Source organism: Squalius cephalus (genome assembly GCF_949319135.1).
Source record: "Squalius cephalus genome assembly, chromosome: 10".
Taxonomy (NCBI): domain Eukaryota; kingdom Metazoa; phylum Chordata; class Actinopteri; order Cypriniformes; family Leuciscidae; genus Squalius; species Squalius cephalus.
In genome coordinates this window covers 41,384,559-41,401,320 of record NC_137131.1, presented here as the reverse complement: position 1 = coordinate 41,401,320, position 16,762 = coordinate 41,384,559, and the positions used below count along the sequence as shown (strand labels likewise).

The window sequence follows — 16,762 nt, the reverse complement described above, 5'->3', positions numbered from 1 at the left end:
GTCTCTGATAAAGTCAGTCACACGCTGCATTATCTGCACTGAGGTGTGTGAGCAGTGCACTCAACAGGAGCGTTCAGTCCATCCATGGCTGTTCAGTGTTGCACATCCATCTTCAGTCATGCATTTAATCTTACAATTAACATATAGTAATGAATAAAAACTTGATTGTTTCATCATTTAATAGAAAATGACTACTTGAGTATAAATGTCTGATGTTTTTCTGGTTTACTTAATGAATTATTTTACTCTGATGCATTACTTTTGCACAAACGATATAGTTGCAAGTTATCCACCTTATTTTAGCAACATGTAAGTAAGCTATTTTCTGTGAATACACAAGACTTCTGATTCATTAGCCTCTATAGGTAAATAACTAGAAGAATAACGAAGTAAAAAAATAAAACCGATTTTCACTACAAACTAGTACGTTTATAATTATGACAATACGTTGAAATAATATGGTATGAAATGCCAGTTTGCAATATCAAGCAGCACAACGAGCAGTTTTGTACAGCTAAAAAAAAAACTGGAAGCGGATGAGACCGGACGCCAGACACATTCAATTTACGAGTGGCCGTGAATATTTTTTATTTGTGCAATTCTTTTGAGTGAAATTGGTTCATAAATTGGTCTGAATGAATCATTTATAAAATGGGTTCTCTGAAACATTCACTCATACACTCACTTACACATTCATTCACTTACTTAATCTGAGTTGAACATTTTTAATGCCAGTTCAGCTAAATTTTTTGTGTCTTTAACTTGAGTCATTTTCTATAAAGGTATCTTTGCCTACATGTACGACTACTGAGTACTTTATATGCTGTCACTGAATACTAATCAACTTGTAATGCTAAAAGTGTTTTATTTCCTTCAGAATATTCCTACACTGGGGACTGTTGCAATCACAATGGCCCTCCATAACTGCGACGAGGTGGCGGTGGCTGGATTCGGATATGACATGAATTCACCTCGTGCACCTCTGCACTATTACGAGAAGCTAAAGATGTCTGCAATCAAAGAGGTAACGGCACCACACTGACCTGATCCTAATGATTGCTCGCTTCCAAAACTAGCCGCTTTACTATTCGTATTAAAGAGCAATATTTGGAATTGATATTTAGGAAAAAGTTTACCTTTCAACTCTAACATAAAAAAAGAGAAATTCACTGCTTTTCCCAATAGATTTGTGTCACTTCCAGAGGTATTTTTACCTTGAACCCTGGTGAATTTCTGACACCTGTCTTGTCATAGTTAAAAGACAAGTTCGGTATTTTACACTTAAAGCCCTGTTTTCAGTAGCCTGGTTGAAACCAGACCATTCTCAGTAGTAACTGAGTTATGGTCTGGCAAAGCTTCATTAATAACTCATTTCCAAAGGGGCGTCACCAACGGACGTCGCTCAAATGCCTCTGGGCGCAGTTGGATAGACCTAAAACCAATCAGAGCGATCGTCATCGTGTAAAGCCATATGCTGTGTCCCAATTCACCTAAGTTACACTACGCCATAAAAGTATGTACTCTTTTTGTGAAGAAAAGGTATTTACTTTTGAATGTGTAGCAAAAAAGTAGGCAAGCTTTGGGACATACTACTTCGTCATCTTTATCGGACGGATCTGCTGCGTGCATCCTGTCACGTAAACTGTCTTGTCAATCATCTTGTCACAGTTAAAATCCTCTATTAAATCTAATTTAATTTCCTACCGTTTCGGAGAGAAATGTAGTAGCACGTTCATCTGCCAGTGGGTCTTTCATGGAGACTGTCCTCATGTGTTTGCAGTTTGAATATAATAATGCATTTAAAAGTTGAACGGACGTCGCTCAAATGCCTCTGGGCGCAATTGGATAGACCTAAAACCAATCAGAGCGATCGTCATCGTGTAAAGCCCGCCCCAACGTTTCTGATTGGTGCCGCGATTTCGACGGATTAGAAATGGGCTTGAATGAGCTCTTTGCCAGACTACTTGCAGAGCAAATCTAAATTTGCCGGAAGTTGTCTGGGTTTTCCCAGGCTATGTTTTCAGATCGTTTCTGATGAAATAGAACGGTTAAGATTAAAATTTGGACACATGCTGCTGGCCCGAGAAATTTAGGTTTCTGTGGTAGCACCCCCCCCACCTCCACAATGGTTGAATAGGTGCACTGGAACAATCCTAAAACGCATTAAACTTTCCTTTACAAAGACGTGAAACTCACCGAGTGGTCAGGGGTGTTCACTGATATGCTCACACAAAAATCGCTGCAAAAGATGCTTTCCAACAGGTTTTATCATAGTTTTTGTCCGACTCCATTGACTTGTATTGGATGTGCTGTGAGGTACGGTATTACTCCGCCGCCGGAAACGGAAATGGGGTTGTTTGTATTCTTTCTTTAGTCTTATGCAGTCGCGGTATCGTAGGCTACGCTATCCAAACTTCTTCTGTGTATTCAATGAAATGCCAGTGGTTTGCTTGCAATTGGCAATGGTGCATTATCGCCACCAACTGGGCTGGAGTGTCTATTATTCAAGCTCTCAACGGAAGAAGTTCGGGTGTGAGGCGTTTGGAAAAATAGGTCCACAGTTTTACAACGAATGGTAAAACACCTGTTGGAAAGCATCTTTTTCAGCGATTTTTGTGTGAGCATATCAGTGAACACCCCTGACCACTCGGTGAGTTTCACGTCTTTTTAAACGAAAGTTTAATGTGTTTTAAGAAGGATTGTTCCAGTGCACCTATGCAACCATTGTGGAGTTGGGGGGGGGGGGGGTAGGGTGCTACCACAGAAACCGAAAATTCTCGGGCCAGCAGCATGTGTCCAAATTTCAATCTTAACCGTTCTATTTCATCAGAAACGATCTGAAAACAGGGCTTTAAGTGTAAAATACCAAACTTGTCCTTTAACAAAAATGTACTAGTTTTGGTATCTAAGAAGAGTAGAATATAAATGTAAATGTGTCTGGTCGATGGTCTTTGGGAATATCCCGTCCGTTGAGTCACATCCACAAACGGGTCACATGACCTCACGGCTGCCGCTGCTCTCTGTTCTAGGAAAATGCAGAAACCCGAGAGGTTAGAGTAATGAGCCAGCCTTGTGTGCGTGTTCTCTGCAGTTTCACTGTTGATTGATACTGTAGCTTGCCAAGCTATTTATAAAGTGGAGTAGTCAGATACTACAGGAAACTAACGGGCAATCAACAATAAGGATTTCTGCTAGTCCAGGCCTGTAGGTTTACTTGCCCCATCACAAAAGAATCATCAGGTTTTATTGATAGCAACATATTTTTTTATTTTATGTTTTTACAAAAAAAAAAAAAAATGTACAAAGTTCTGTCATGAAACCCTCGATGGCGCAGGCTGATGGGTCCTTAACCCAGTCTGCTGTCAATCACATCATTCTCTATAGAGCACAGCTGATTGGTTCCTGCTGTATCAGTAGCCAGTGGTCAGCATTCAGAAACCCTCCACCTTCCCCAGCTCCACCTGTATAGATCTGCTACGGGTAATTCATGTATGCTATACAGTATATTGTACAGCAGCAGCATGTCTTGCTCACAACAGCTTGTCTTGTATGAATTGGCAGTAGCAAGTCTCGTATTTCTCTGCATCAGCAGTAGCAGATCTTTTCAGATCTATTCGTGTTCATTCAAAAATATCAACGTTGTCATGTCCATTACCATGCCAAACACTCATGACAGAAATATATTAAAATAAATGTTCATTAATCTTCACAAAATGTGGTTTATTCACTAAAATTGTTTTATTTATTTTTTACAAAAAAAAAAAAGATTAGCTGCAGCAAGCTGGAAATTACACAGCTGTATTGTAACTTAATCATTAACTCATAATAAATTCATAGACACTTTTGCCAGACATTGATAGCATATGATTGTTGGCCAGTTAGAAAACATTATATTGATGACAAATCAGCAGAATATACTGTAAAATACATCACAGAAAGCCAAATGTTTCAGTTTGCAAGACATGCTTGTACAAGATTTCATTTTCAGTGGCATCGCTAGAAGCCAGAAGCAAAAAGGAAATATGTAGAAAATGCATTACGCTTTTTTTTTTGCAAATGCAATATTGGATTTTACAGGGCCCCTATTTTTTTAAATGACCTTCATGTAGTGTGTAACATAGCTCTAAAAGAATGAAAACATCCTGCAAAGTTTTAAATCTGAAAGTGCACCGTATATTAAGTTATTGTCTTTCAAAAGTAAGAGTCGACTCGGAGTCAATGAAATTAATCGTTTTTCAAACGAGTCATAAGCCGTTTCGATGTGACGTCAAGACAAAACATTAGCATATTGCCCGCCCACTTATTGCGCGCACAGACACCAGGGAAAACTTGAACCTCAAACCGGCAGCTGATTCCTGTGAATGCTGGAGAGCATCATGTGGAGAAGACGCTGTGCTTTACAGTGTGAATGTAAAGCCAGTTTTTTTTTTTTTCACTGCCCAAGGACAAGCATGTGAAGAATTAGTGGTTAAAATTCATCTTTACCACGATATCACAGCAGTATAATCCTAAACTTTTGCTGTGTTCCCTTTATTTCACTGACGACTGCCTCTCAAATCTCGAGGTTCAATGCAGGATTCGCAAACCGCTTGCTCTTGGCAGATGGTGTTCAAAATACTTAGTTTTGAGTTTTATATTGTGTAGGTCCTGCTAATTGGCTAACTCACGTTATCACTGTTTGGCATTAATAGTGGCACTGCTCATCACTATTACCTAAAACTGTCTATTAATGCAGATTGTCTGTTGTTCTCACTACTTTGAAGAAAGATTAATCATGGAGCAAGATTTGTTTTGCCAACGTTTGTTACATTAGTCATTCACGCTAGAGCTCGGCTAATATATACATTGCATACATGCACTGTTATTGATACAGTTTCCACATGTTCACCGCAATATATTAGAAAAATACTAATACAGTACAATTATTACAAGTAAAATAATCGGTTTGTTGATGGACATGCACTTGTTAATGCTGATGGTGAGGAATTACAGTTGCAACACCTCATAATGTACCTCAAACTGAGTAGCGTATCACTGAGAAACATCCTGCTCGAATCGCGATGGAGGTCCGGGTTGAATAACTAGTTGTTTATTGTTTCATCATCGGCCTCGCGCTCGGATTGATATGGTAAAATCTACGTCATTGTTCGTTACTGTGTTTAGTTTACGGTGTAGAAAGCCTCAGGACACGCAGAGCTGCTGTATGCAGTAGACCAATCACAACAGACTGAGCTGTCTGGCCAATCAGAGCAGAGTCGCTCGCGGAAAGGAGGGATTTAGAGAGATTGATTCATCTGACGAGTCGTTTGAGAATCATTGAAAATGTGATGATGTGCAAATGTATATTATGAGGAAATTAAACCGTTTTTTGACCTTTGATGCATGGAGACTCCGAAACCACATTAGGAACCTTTAAAATAGCATAAAAGGGCCATAACTACTTATTCAACACACCCATGTTGTGTGAAACCAGCTCTATTATCAAGTCTACTCTATTGTCATTGTTGACTTGTGTATATATATTTTTTCATTGTGTATTTAGCATGTACATATTATATCTTAACAAAAGTAAACATGAATGATTCAGCTTAAATTACAAAAAAAAAATCTGCAGAAATCAGTTGATGGCACCATATTTCATTGTGATTGTTGTGTAGTGTGGAATGACAGACTGTCGTTTTACATGTTTACTGGAGGCGGACCGTCCAAACTTCTTTTGTGGGTTGTGAAAACAAAAGCAAAGCTGCATGTGCAGACGTCATGTCTCTATTGAGCGCAGCACGTGACAAACTCTCGATGACCGTTTACTCCATTGTGCTCTTTCTGTTTCTCTTTTTCTCTCACACACACCCAGTCATGGACACACAACATATCCAAAGAGAAGGAGTTTCTCCGGAAGCTGGTGATGGGGGGCGTTATTCAGGACCTCACCAATGGGATCTGACGTTACATCACCATCATACGGCCGATTGCTAGTATTATTCACCGTATCAAAGTGGTGACTGCCATCCCAGCTGATGGACTCTCACTAATGCGAGCCGGAGGAAGTGACCTCACATCAAATGCTGGACAGTATCCATGGCAACCTCACCTCAATCATGGTAACGCTTGATTTTTAGGATGCCTCGTAGACCAGAGTCCGTCCCTACGCGCTATAGCGCTCGACAAAGACTGGAAACGTGCTGCTTTCTCCTGTCTTTTACTCCACAGCAGCTGCTGTGAACTGGATTTAGTATTTATTTTAGACAGTATTTTAATCGCCGTCATTTAAGATGCTTTATTTTTTAAGCCAAGACAACTTTAATGCTTTGATACTGTTCTCTTCAATCTCAGGCTATGCACATCAGCACAGTGCACAACTACACAGAACAAATGATTGTCACCTAATGATTTTCTGCTGCTCTTCTGATGTGTGCCATTCAAAGAAATCAGTATTCACTTGTTTCCTGCACCTTCCACATGTATATCACTCTCCGTGTGTAACCTGATCATGAGACCAGATTAAAGTACTGTCAGTATTTATACATTCCGTCTGAAAAGGGCTTTTCATTTCAATTGTTGACTGTGTAATTATTCAATGTGCACTGTGTAATCAAATTCCATGATTCTCAATACCAATAATGATACGACCTATACAGTAAATATTTTAATAATTAAATTTAAAAGTACAAGTTTTTCTAAATAATTTAATCGTATTACACATACTAGCGTTGCAACAGACCGGTTCTGGAAGAAAAATCCACAGGGGAATTCATTTTTACCAGACCTACTGTAAGCTACAGTGTTAAAACTATCAGTCTGCATTATTTCAACTTATTTTTTAAATAATCACAATTAAAGGTGCTCTAAGCGATGTTGGGTGACTTCACTTCTTGTTGACGTTCGAAGTATTGTCAAACAAAACGGAGACTAGCTCGACCCTCGCTCCTCCTCATCCCGGCCCCTCCCCCTCCCTTCCGTGCTTCCTGAAACAGTCATGAATTCGGGACTTTTCGCGTTCCTTCTCCTTTTCCCTCTTCTTTGCTATTTGTTCATCGGAACGTCGTCTCTTTGGTCGTGTGTCGGTCATATCAAAATTCAAGAGAATTGTAGTGGCAAACAATTTTACATCACTGAATAAGAGACAAACAGGTATCAATAGTCTTTAACAATTATTTATTCCCTTGCAAGGAAAGGTCAGCAGTCATACAGTCATTACAAAGTGCCTGCAGAGTGTGACAACGAGTGGGGGGTATCCAGATACATCTTAGCCATAACTAACATATTGTTTAGATTTGTCTATCTTATTTAATCATATTACACCCTTGAATGGAGACTCTCTGTCTCGGTCATACATTCAGTCACATTAACTTTTGTCCGGTCATATACAAGGACATAGACATACATATATTAATAAGAATATGTATCAACACTACATTCATCTGATTATCATCATATTTCTAAGATTCTATGAATATAAAACAAGTAATAAAAACTCAGTGAGTGTTTTAGCGCAATTTTCTGACGTCATGGGATCACAACACTAAGAGATAGTAAATCTTTTTATGTTGTTTTTTTTTTTTTTTTTTTTTTTTTTGTGCGTTCCCGAGATTAGACCTTCCTTAACATAATGCCGAAAACCCGAAGTCTCTAGGTGGTCTGGTTGAGGAGGAGATAGAAGTGCAAGATTGGTGCGCACAGACAGAACAGAAATCATGAGTTAACAATCGCAATTTTGTCCGTAGGAAAATTGCGCTAAAAATGCAAACATATAGAACACATTAAATTTCTTCCAATTTGAACGTTAGTCGTTGTCGTTGTCCAGGACATCTCTCCTCTAGCTAACTTCCCTCTTCATGCTTCTCTCTCCTCCACTCCCCACACCCTTCATGTGCACGCGCACTAACCCCCCCACCCCCAAATCATTCTTGTTGGTGATTGGCTGGAACACTGTTTGTTATGTTTCGTGGTCCAGGCTGGGCCAGTTTGTTTTTGTTGCTGTTTGTGGAGCCTGGGCTGTCTACAGAGACTGCGTTTTTTTACAGTGTGTTCAGGGGACAGGCAGCTAGCGGATAGTGAGGAGATGTTTGCTGGATGTGACAAAAAATGTTTCGGCCTAGAAAACGTGTGACATCGCTTAGAGCACCTTTAACAGTGGAATTTCTGTTGAAAACTACAGTACCCATGATTCTGCACAGAAATCTCCACCAATCAGAGAATCGAAGCAAACTAATTGCACCAAGAACGCTTTAGTGCAGCCCACTCACATTAAGCCGTGAAAATGATGTGTGTTTATAAAGGAATTGTAGTTCTTTCCTAATTTAAGCTTTTATGTTCTCAGTCTTCTTGTACCTCTGGCTGGTTTGATTCATGGCTTATAACTCTGTCAAAATAAAAAAAAATTGAACAATGAATGAAAAAACCCTTTGTAACCAAGGCTGCTGAAAAAGTGGGCCGGCACTGTTGCACTCTGTCAGTCATATTGAACATTGAAAAGCCAAGCTCTGCCACTGATTGACTATCCAATGTTCTAAGAAAGTTATTTCTGAATGTTCTCGGAACGTTCAAAACATCCCGTTTTTTAAATGTTTAGAAATCGTTCCTTGGTTATGCAGACTTTAAGGGAACATTCCATTTGATCATTCTTCAAACATGATGGGAATGTTACTTTTTGAATGTTCTCTAAACATTCTGAAACAAGCAGTAACATTTAAAAAACGTTAGACGAAACAGTTTCATTAACGATGTATTTGTGCTAACGTTTTGAGAACATTATTAAATGACTTGGAACAAACATTCTATTAATGTTCCTGGAAGAACGTTTGTTCATGAGTTGCCAGAACGTTCTGAGAATGTTCCCTGTTAGCTGGGATATATCTTGGCGCGCTGCCTGTACTTGTGTTCTTTCTACTGTTACATGATTGGAAAACATCAGCACATGTTTATGGACAGCTCATGGTTAGCATTTAAACTTCCACCTGATCAACCTGCTTTTTTCAAACAAACAGTTGTGTGTGTTTATGTGTTGGCGGAAGCTGCTTGTCTCATGACTCACGCGTGCGGAGGGCTTTCAGGGTCCTTGTGCCTAAAAGTTAATGGAAGTATTGGGAATTTTTGAAGGGTCCTTTCTTTCAGATGGCGTTCCTGGAAATCCCTCTGTGCGCTTTCCGAGATCAGTATCGTTCCCGTCTCCCAACACTCATCCAGACAATCTGAGAGCGGAATCCACCTCTTTCCTTTATTTGTGTCAGTCTTCCTCTGGCATAAAGTTCTGTTCAAGGCTATTGAGAATCATGCAGCGACATACAGAATATGATTGTAGTTATTCATGTGTGGTTCATCAGATGTGGGTCTGACTGGTCTACTGTGTGTTTACTGCTGTGTTCACCTGCTGGTTTTCTTTCTGTCAGGCTGTAGTCATTTAACTGAGGCTTTGAATCTGCAGACACTTTCAGCATGGCAATTATTTTAAACTGTTATTTATTCCTGTGATCAAAGCTGAATTTTCAGCATCATTACTCCAGTCTTCAGTGTCACATGATCCTTCAGAAATCACTCTGATATGATTATTTGATGCTCAAGAAACATTTATGATTATTATCAATGTTGAAAACATTGAACAGCATTCTGTTAAAAAAGAACAGCATTTATTTGAAATGGAAAACTTTTGATCAATGTAATGTGTCCTTGCTGTATAAATGTATTATTTTCTTATAAAAAAAAAATATTTTTGCAAGACTTTTGAATGGTAGTTTTTGTGAGAAAAAGAAAAACATTTAATTCTAAAGCCATTTTTGCCCACATGTTTTGAAATGTAAGTGCATTACTGTTACTTAGTGGCATTTTCCTGCTGGTTTACTATAGACCGTGTAGAACATGAAGAAAAAAGAAGAATGAAATCCTGGGTTAAAAGACTTTTAATAGCAATTTCAGATGGATTCTAGTGAATTACAACTTAGTCTTTGAAATGAAGCAACCCAAAGTACTCCCTAAAATCCTGAAACACTGTCCTTGAGATTCTTTCGAGGTTGTAACGTTTTGATTGATACAGTGACCAGAGGACCGGATGCTTCATAGCTGAATACACTGGAAAAAATCCTGTTAAAGTTACAGTAAAAACCTGGCAGCTGTAGCCAGAAATCCACTGTAAAAACAGCACTTTTTAATGTTTGTTTGTGTTATTAATTACATTGTAAAGTGTTACCAGATGTGATTTTAATTGCCATGTTAACAGTGAAATCTGGAATGTAAATCTTTCGAACAGGCTTTTAAACATGGATTCTGTGGCTGTGGCGTTCAGGGAAGATGCCCCGCTCCTCGTGACCTTGACCTTCGACCTCAAGCATCTGATGTGCTTGCAGTGCAGTAAATAACACACAGATTTAGAAAGTAGTGTAAGATCACAGACAGTTGAGCTATGGACACAACAGGCAGGTGTCTCCTATTTAAAGACAATCCTTGACCTGGGGTTTCAGAGCTGAAGAAGTGAATGGAGGGCTGATATTGGCTCTGACAGGTGTGTGTGTGTGTGTGTGTGTCCATGTAGGTGGGCCTTCGTGACACGGCTGCGATGGAGAGGTCACATCCTGACAGCTTCACACTCGGCGGAGCAGAGTTGAGCAGGTTTTGGTTACACGTGTGTTTTTCATGTGGAGTTTGACTGAAGGCCGGTGTGTGTCGTGTTTTTGAGCTCTGTCTGTGAAGAATCGCTCTGCTTGGGCTTTATTCTTTCCGACAGGTCATCGACTCGCACCTCTCTTTTAAGACTCGACCAGAAAACACACCTGCGGCAGCTTCCGCTGGGTCACATGCAGCATTTTTATGCATTTTATATATATATATATATATATATATATATATATGTATGCACACATATATACAGTGCTGTCAAATCGATTAATTGCATCTAACATAAAAGATTGTTTATATATATATGTGTGTGTGTATATTTATATTTATATATATATATATATATATATATAAGTACACATACGTACATGAGTGTGTGTGTGTGGAGAGAGAGCAAGAGAGAGAATTTTTTTTTTAGTTTGTACATCTGATACTTTAATAGTAAATAGAAAATAACTCAAACTTAATACAGCGAATATTTTCCAGCTAATATTTTAATGATTGTATAATATAAAAGTCTATAATATGAAACAAAAGCCAATAATTAAATTTAGGAATTAGAAATTCTAGTTCTAGGTCTTCAGGGGGTCCTGGGTCTGTCTGTATTTATTTAAAATATAACTCATTTACTCAATCTTCATATCACTCTAGTTCCTGTGATTCAGTTTTCAGGGCTCACGTCCTCAGATGCGTCTTGATGGAGTTCAACCGTCTCAGAATGTTCCCTGTAAAAGCACCTCGTACCTCGAGAGAGGGAAGGATCTGATCAGGAAGATAAAGGTAGAGTTTGAGGCTCTTCTGGGAAGCCAAGCGTGTGTGTGTGTGTGTGTGTGTGTGTGTGTGTGTGTGTGTGTGTGTGTGTGTTTACCTCAGTGTCAAGCATCCTCTCTATGTGCTGCTACATTCTCTGGCTGGACGCACTAAATATAAACTCTAGCCTTGTTTGCTATATCGTGTTAGTTTACATTTTGTGTGAAAGAGCTCAGCGTGTGCTGTTTTCCAACGTGAACATCTATTCCTTGAGTATTTCTCTTTCCGCTGCTGGTTTACGGCCTGTATTTGAATGAACGTTTTGTAGCGATATTACCCTCGCATTTCATTCACAGCCGGTGATGAACTGCATGTTTTTGATTTGTGGTTTTATTAAATTTATTAGTGGTGTTTGCTAAGAGACTTGCTCATATTTTGACAATACCGTTCAAAAGTTTATGTTTTTGTTTTTCTTTTATGCTGACTGAGGCTAAACAGTAATATCGTGAAATATTATTATTATTACAAATTAAAATAGGCCTAACTGTTTTCTCTGTGTATATATTTTGTAAAATGTCATTTATTCCTGTGATCAAAGCACAATTTTCAGCATCATTAATCCAGTCTTCAGTGTCACATGATCCTTCAGAAATCATTCTAATATGATGATTTGATGCTCAAGAAACTTTTTTACCATTACACGATTATTATATTCTTATTATATCTTACTGACTCAAAACTTTTGAATGGTATAGTTTACCATAGTGTTCAATCCAAGGTTATTAGTTAACTAAAACTAAAACAATTTTATCCTCAAACTAACTGAAATAAAATGAAAAATTAGTTTACTGCCAAGGCAATATATCGTTTAACCTGATATACTAAAATAAATTAAACTAAAATAAAAATAAAATCTATATAGACATTTTTTTAACAAATGAAAATGACACAAAAATAAAACGCAACAAAAAAAAAAACGCAACAAAAAAATAAATAAAACTTCACCTAAAATTAAAATGAAAACAGAAAATGTAAAAATAAAAAATATGAATAAATACTATACAGTAATTGTATCTCAATTATACTAAAACAACACTGGATCAAACCCATAAGTCTAAGTATTAATCGTGTAATTGGTCCTCCAGCATTTGTGATGATTCCTGGAGTCGTGTGTGTTGTTGAGGAGAGGTGAGCTGTAACTTTATTGACCAGCGCTGCGTTCCTCAAAAGCATCGTAAGCCGTCGTGTTGACACCAGTAGTCTCTCAATGCGGTCAACTTAATAGTAACTCACTATATAGTCAGGCTTAGATTTCCCAGCTTGACCTGAACCACAGGAGTCTGATCCTGAAGCCCTGGACCGAAGTGACCACCCAGTTCTCTTCCTCATCCAGAGTCCAGGAGGTCAACGAGTGATGATCACAGACCCGTCCCTCACAATAGACATCAGAGCCGATCTCAGTGGGACATCAGGACACACATGAAGGAGAGAGGGACTCGGGGCAAAGGTCAGGCTCTGGGGTCACCAACGTAGACAGTTTAGACACTCTTAAATGCCACCCTCAAATGTAATTTTGCATTGTGATGTCTTCCCACAGGTCCTGCGCATCATTAGAGATGGGAACGGGAGCGGAGAGCTCTTTCCAGGTACTATAGACCTCCTCGAGCCACGGAAAAGTGTTTTATTGGGGTTCTATATAGAACCCTAGGGATTTTGACTCATTTTTAAAGAACCCCTTAAAAACAGAAATGTTCTATACACTGGGTTAAAAACAACCATTTCTGGGTTATTTGGCAACCCAGCGCTGGGTTAATATTGGACAGAACGCATGCTGGGTTATTTTGACCGTATTGGGTTTTATATATTGACTAACCCATTTGCTGGGTTGTTTTTTGACAGTGCTGGGTCAGTCAACCTGATATTGAAGGTTTTTCATTTTAAATAATACAAATAAAATACGACAGGAGCAGTTCATATTCAAGCCAGTCTTTTACAAACATAAAATACTCAAAAAACCATTTAGTAAACGTTTTAGGACGTGACAGGAGCAGCGATGGGAATCTGTGGAAAGAAACCTGATATCAGGTTATTTAAATGACAATCTTATCATAATATTCTTATATATTCATGTTTGAAAAGTTACATCAAAAAAACAGTTGACAGATGTATCCAGTTTTAAATGGTTTGGCAATTTGCACAGACTTCCCAACATTGGGTTACATTGACCCAGCAGCTGGATAGGGATGTGAGGGGGTTCATCATTTGTATTTACGTTAAAAATGACCCAGCAGCTGGTTAAAAATATTACACATAACCCAATAACATAACCCAACAGGCTGAACCTAGCATTGTTAGAGTGTATAAGGAAAAAAATGACTGCAAAACGCTTTCATGTTTAATGGGTTTTTAACTAAATCCATAAAATGATGCCATGATGGGAACCACTAAAAGTTTCTATATATGAAGCGGTTCCCTATACAGTAGAACCTTTTCTTCTAAGAGTGCAGTGTGCGTTAGATTGATGGCACTGGTCAACAAATGCAATTTCATACTGGCTCAGACGCTGCATATTTCATAGGTTATTTATTTCCCCAGCCATTTATTAATGTAAATTATTCTTTCATTGCCCTGATTAAATATCAGGTCACAAGAGTAAAAAGAGTGTAAAATTCTGGCTCCTAATGTTGGCACACTTTGTCAAAATATACCCAATCTAAGGACTTTCTTGTGGAAAAACAGCACGCTTTTTGCTTTAATTAGTTTGATGTTATCCAGACTAGAGTTTTTTTTTTTAGGAGAACTTTGTGTAGCCGGAATAGTGCAAACATGCAGTCTGGCTTCCTGAGCGAACTCCATCACATCTGTCTGAACGCAGGTCAGCTTGGGCTCTGTGATCACACTACGGGGACACAGTTTCCCTCACACTGTAAGATGTTACAAGCAAAGTGCTTTGTTTTCGCAGCTGAAGAACGTATCCCCGAATATATATCACTTTGACAGAAGCCGACTGGAGTAAATGAGTATCGAAATAAAACCGTATTCGCCATTAGTCGGTTTTCACGGCCTGCTTTATTGTTAGAGACAGCGCTTGGGAAAAATGCAGTGTGAAATGTACTTTGTTGGATTTTAGCAGCTGCTTTTCATTCAAAGCGACTTGAGTTACTGCGTTTGATTATCGCTTAAGTTATTCAATTCAATTCACGTTTATTTGTATAGCGCTTTTCACAATACACATCGTTTCAAAGCAGCTTTACAGACACTTTACAGTTTATGCCTTAATTAACAAGTATAAATGTCTTTGCATTACATATCCATATCAAACCAAGTTACATTTATTTAAAAGAATGATGACGCCAAACTCTTCATGCGAACCATTTCTAGAAAAGAAGTTTGTTAGCTGTACTGTTCAACATGTACATTTGTATGTATCGAGACATTCATATGGATTCTGAGCGAATTTGAAGAGAAATGACTTCATACATTCACTAAAAATCACAATAAAAGCAAATATTATGAAGAAAGGTGATCCTGCAGCACAAATGACCTACTTTGTCATGTACACTTATGAAAACATGTGTTTACATTAGTTTAACTCATCAAAATAAGTTAAGCAATTGTTTTATGATATACAAGATTCAACTCAATTCAAGCTTTTTAAAGTCAGTTTAATGTAATTTAAGTTGAAATGACTTAAACATCCAAGCTGACTGTACTTAAAAATTTAAGGCAGCGACTTAAATAATATATACAGTATTATACTATTATTATACAATTAAATATATATTATAAACCAGGTTGACAATTTACATTATATACACACTGAATAATACAATAAACCAACAAAATTAGAGAGGAAATATAATACATGAGTGAATTAAAAATTGATAAATGACAATTTACATAATAAGCACTGTGAAAAACTACTGCATATGACCGTAACCATAACAAAAAGTGCAGATATAATAGTGTGTGTGTGTGTGTGTGTGTGTGGTGTGAGGGCAGGGTTTGTCGCTTTAGTCCGAGCAGGTGGTCTATTTCTTGTTTGCTTAAAGCTGAGGGTGTGTGTGTGTGTGTGTGTGTCGTGGTGTGTGGGGGGGATCGAAATGTCCCCACAAAGATGGCAATATCCAAAATCCTTGTCCTTGTGTGGACATGTTTTGTTCCCTGAGGAAAACAGCCTATAAATCATACAGAATAATGTTTTTTGAAAATGTAACATTGCAGAAAGTTTTCTGTGTGTGTGTGTGTGTGTGTGTGTGCACAGTGCTGCGCAGGACACAATGTGTCCATCTTAAGAATGTGTCTGTCTTGTCTCTAGGGTTCTGACAGTCTCCTAGTTTGAAATTGTTGGCGACGACGTTCCTCTGGGAATAATAGTTGTGCCGGTTTAGTCATGGAGATTTGAATGTTCTGGACACATCTAAAACATGTGTTAGATTCCCTATAGCAACCTCTCAGAAGACAATAACAACCACATAGGATCATCCTGGCATCATGTTGGGAGTTTTACATGGGCAGACAGCACACATGTAATGCTTGTTATTCACAGAGCAAAGACTATCCAAAGCAATCTATTATGCATTTGTACTAAAAGGACATTTACCCAGATTAGAGTTTAAGTCTCTTTGTGCCAGCTTTAGTGGTTCATAAATCACCTCTTCCACGGTTTGAACCTGCAGCCTCTGGATTAGCAGCCGTCCAGATCTGTAACCACTAAGTTTACACCCTGCCACGGGTTTTCCAGGGAGACATCAGGTCAAGCTCCACCTGCACTGCCCGAGGAAGGCATTTTAATCCTCTTTCTCTGTCTGTTTCAGATGGCATGTGCATTTGCTTCAGAAACACACACACACACACACACACACCGTCTGAGAGCAGCTCAAAATCCGGCGCAGAAGAGCTTGTGCTGCGGCCAATCTTGATAAACTCAGCCGTACTGAAATCCCGCCTCTGCATTGTGGGAAAGTGTTGTTTGCTATTGCTAACCTGTCAGTTATTCTATTAGTCAGAAATCTGGTGTTGATATCTAGCGTGCTGATTTCTGTTCGAGCCGTGAAGTGACGCGATCACAGGCAAGAATGCAGTTTCTGATTGAGCCAGAAAGTCGCACAGTGTTTGGTATTTAACCTTAAAATCAGAACGTCTCATTATTGTTTATTTAATATATCAATGATTTTTAATGTTCTCTTGGTCCTTAAATAGAGCACCGCCCATTGGCTGCGTATCTTACATGCCAAATTGAAACATACATTATTTATTTATTGAAAGTGAATGGAGGTGAAACTTAAGAGCTTTATGCAATCTTAATCCTTATAGGTCTGTACTATTACATGCACTAATTACTATTACTTGGTCATTTTATTATATATTTTTAATGAATTTCCCCTTGTTTGTAAAGCACTTT

At 38.4% G+C, this 16,762-nt stretch overlaps 1 protein-coding gene across 6 annotated transcripts in view; it reads left to right on the top strand.

The window, feature by feature from the left end:
• The window catches only part of st3gal3a (ST3 beta-galactoside alpha-2,3-sialyltransferase 3a), a 54,578-nt gene extending 48,448 nt beyond the window's left edge, over positions 1–6,130 (top strand). For all 6 annotated transcript variants that reach the window (XM_079882923.1, XM_079882921.1, XM_079882924.1 and 3 more), the window contains 2 exons: positions 878–1,024; positions 5,855–6,130. In XM_079882923.1, coding sequence (XP_079739049.1) covers positions 878–1,024; positions 5,855–5,944 — 237 coding nt within the window. In that variant the 3' untranslated portion in view covers positions 5,945–6,130. The remainder of the gene's footprint in view (positions 1–877; positions 1,025–5,854) is intronic.
• The last annotated feature ends 10,632 nt before the right edge of the window (positions 6,131–16,762 follow it).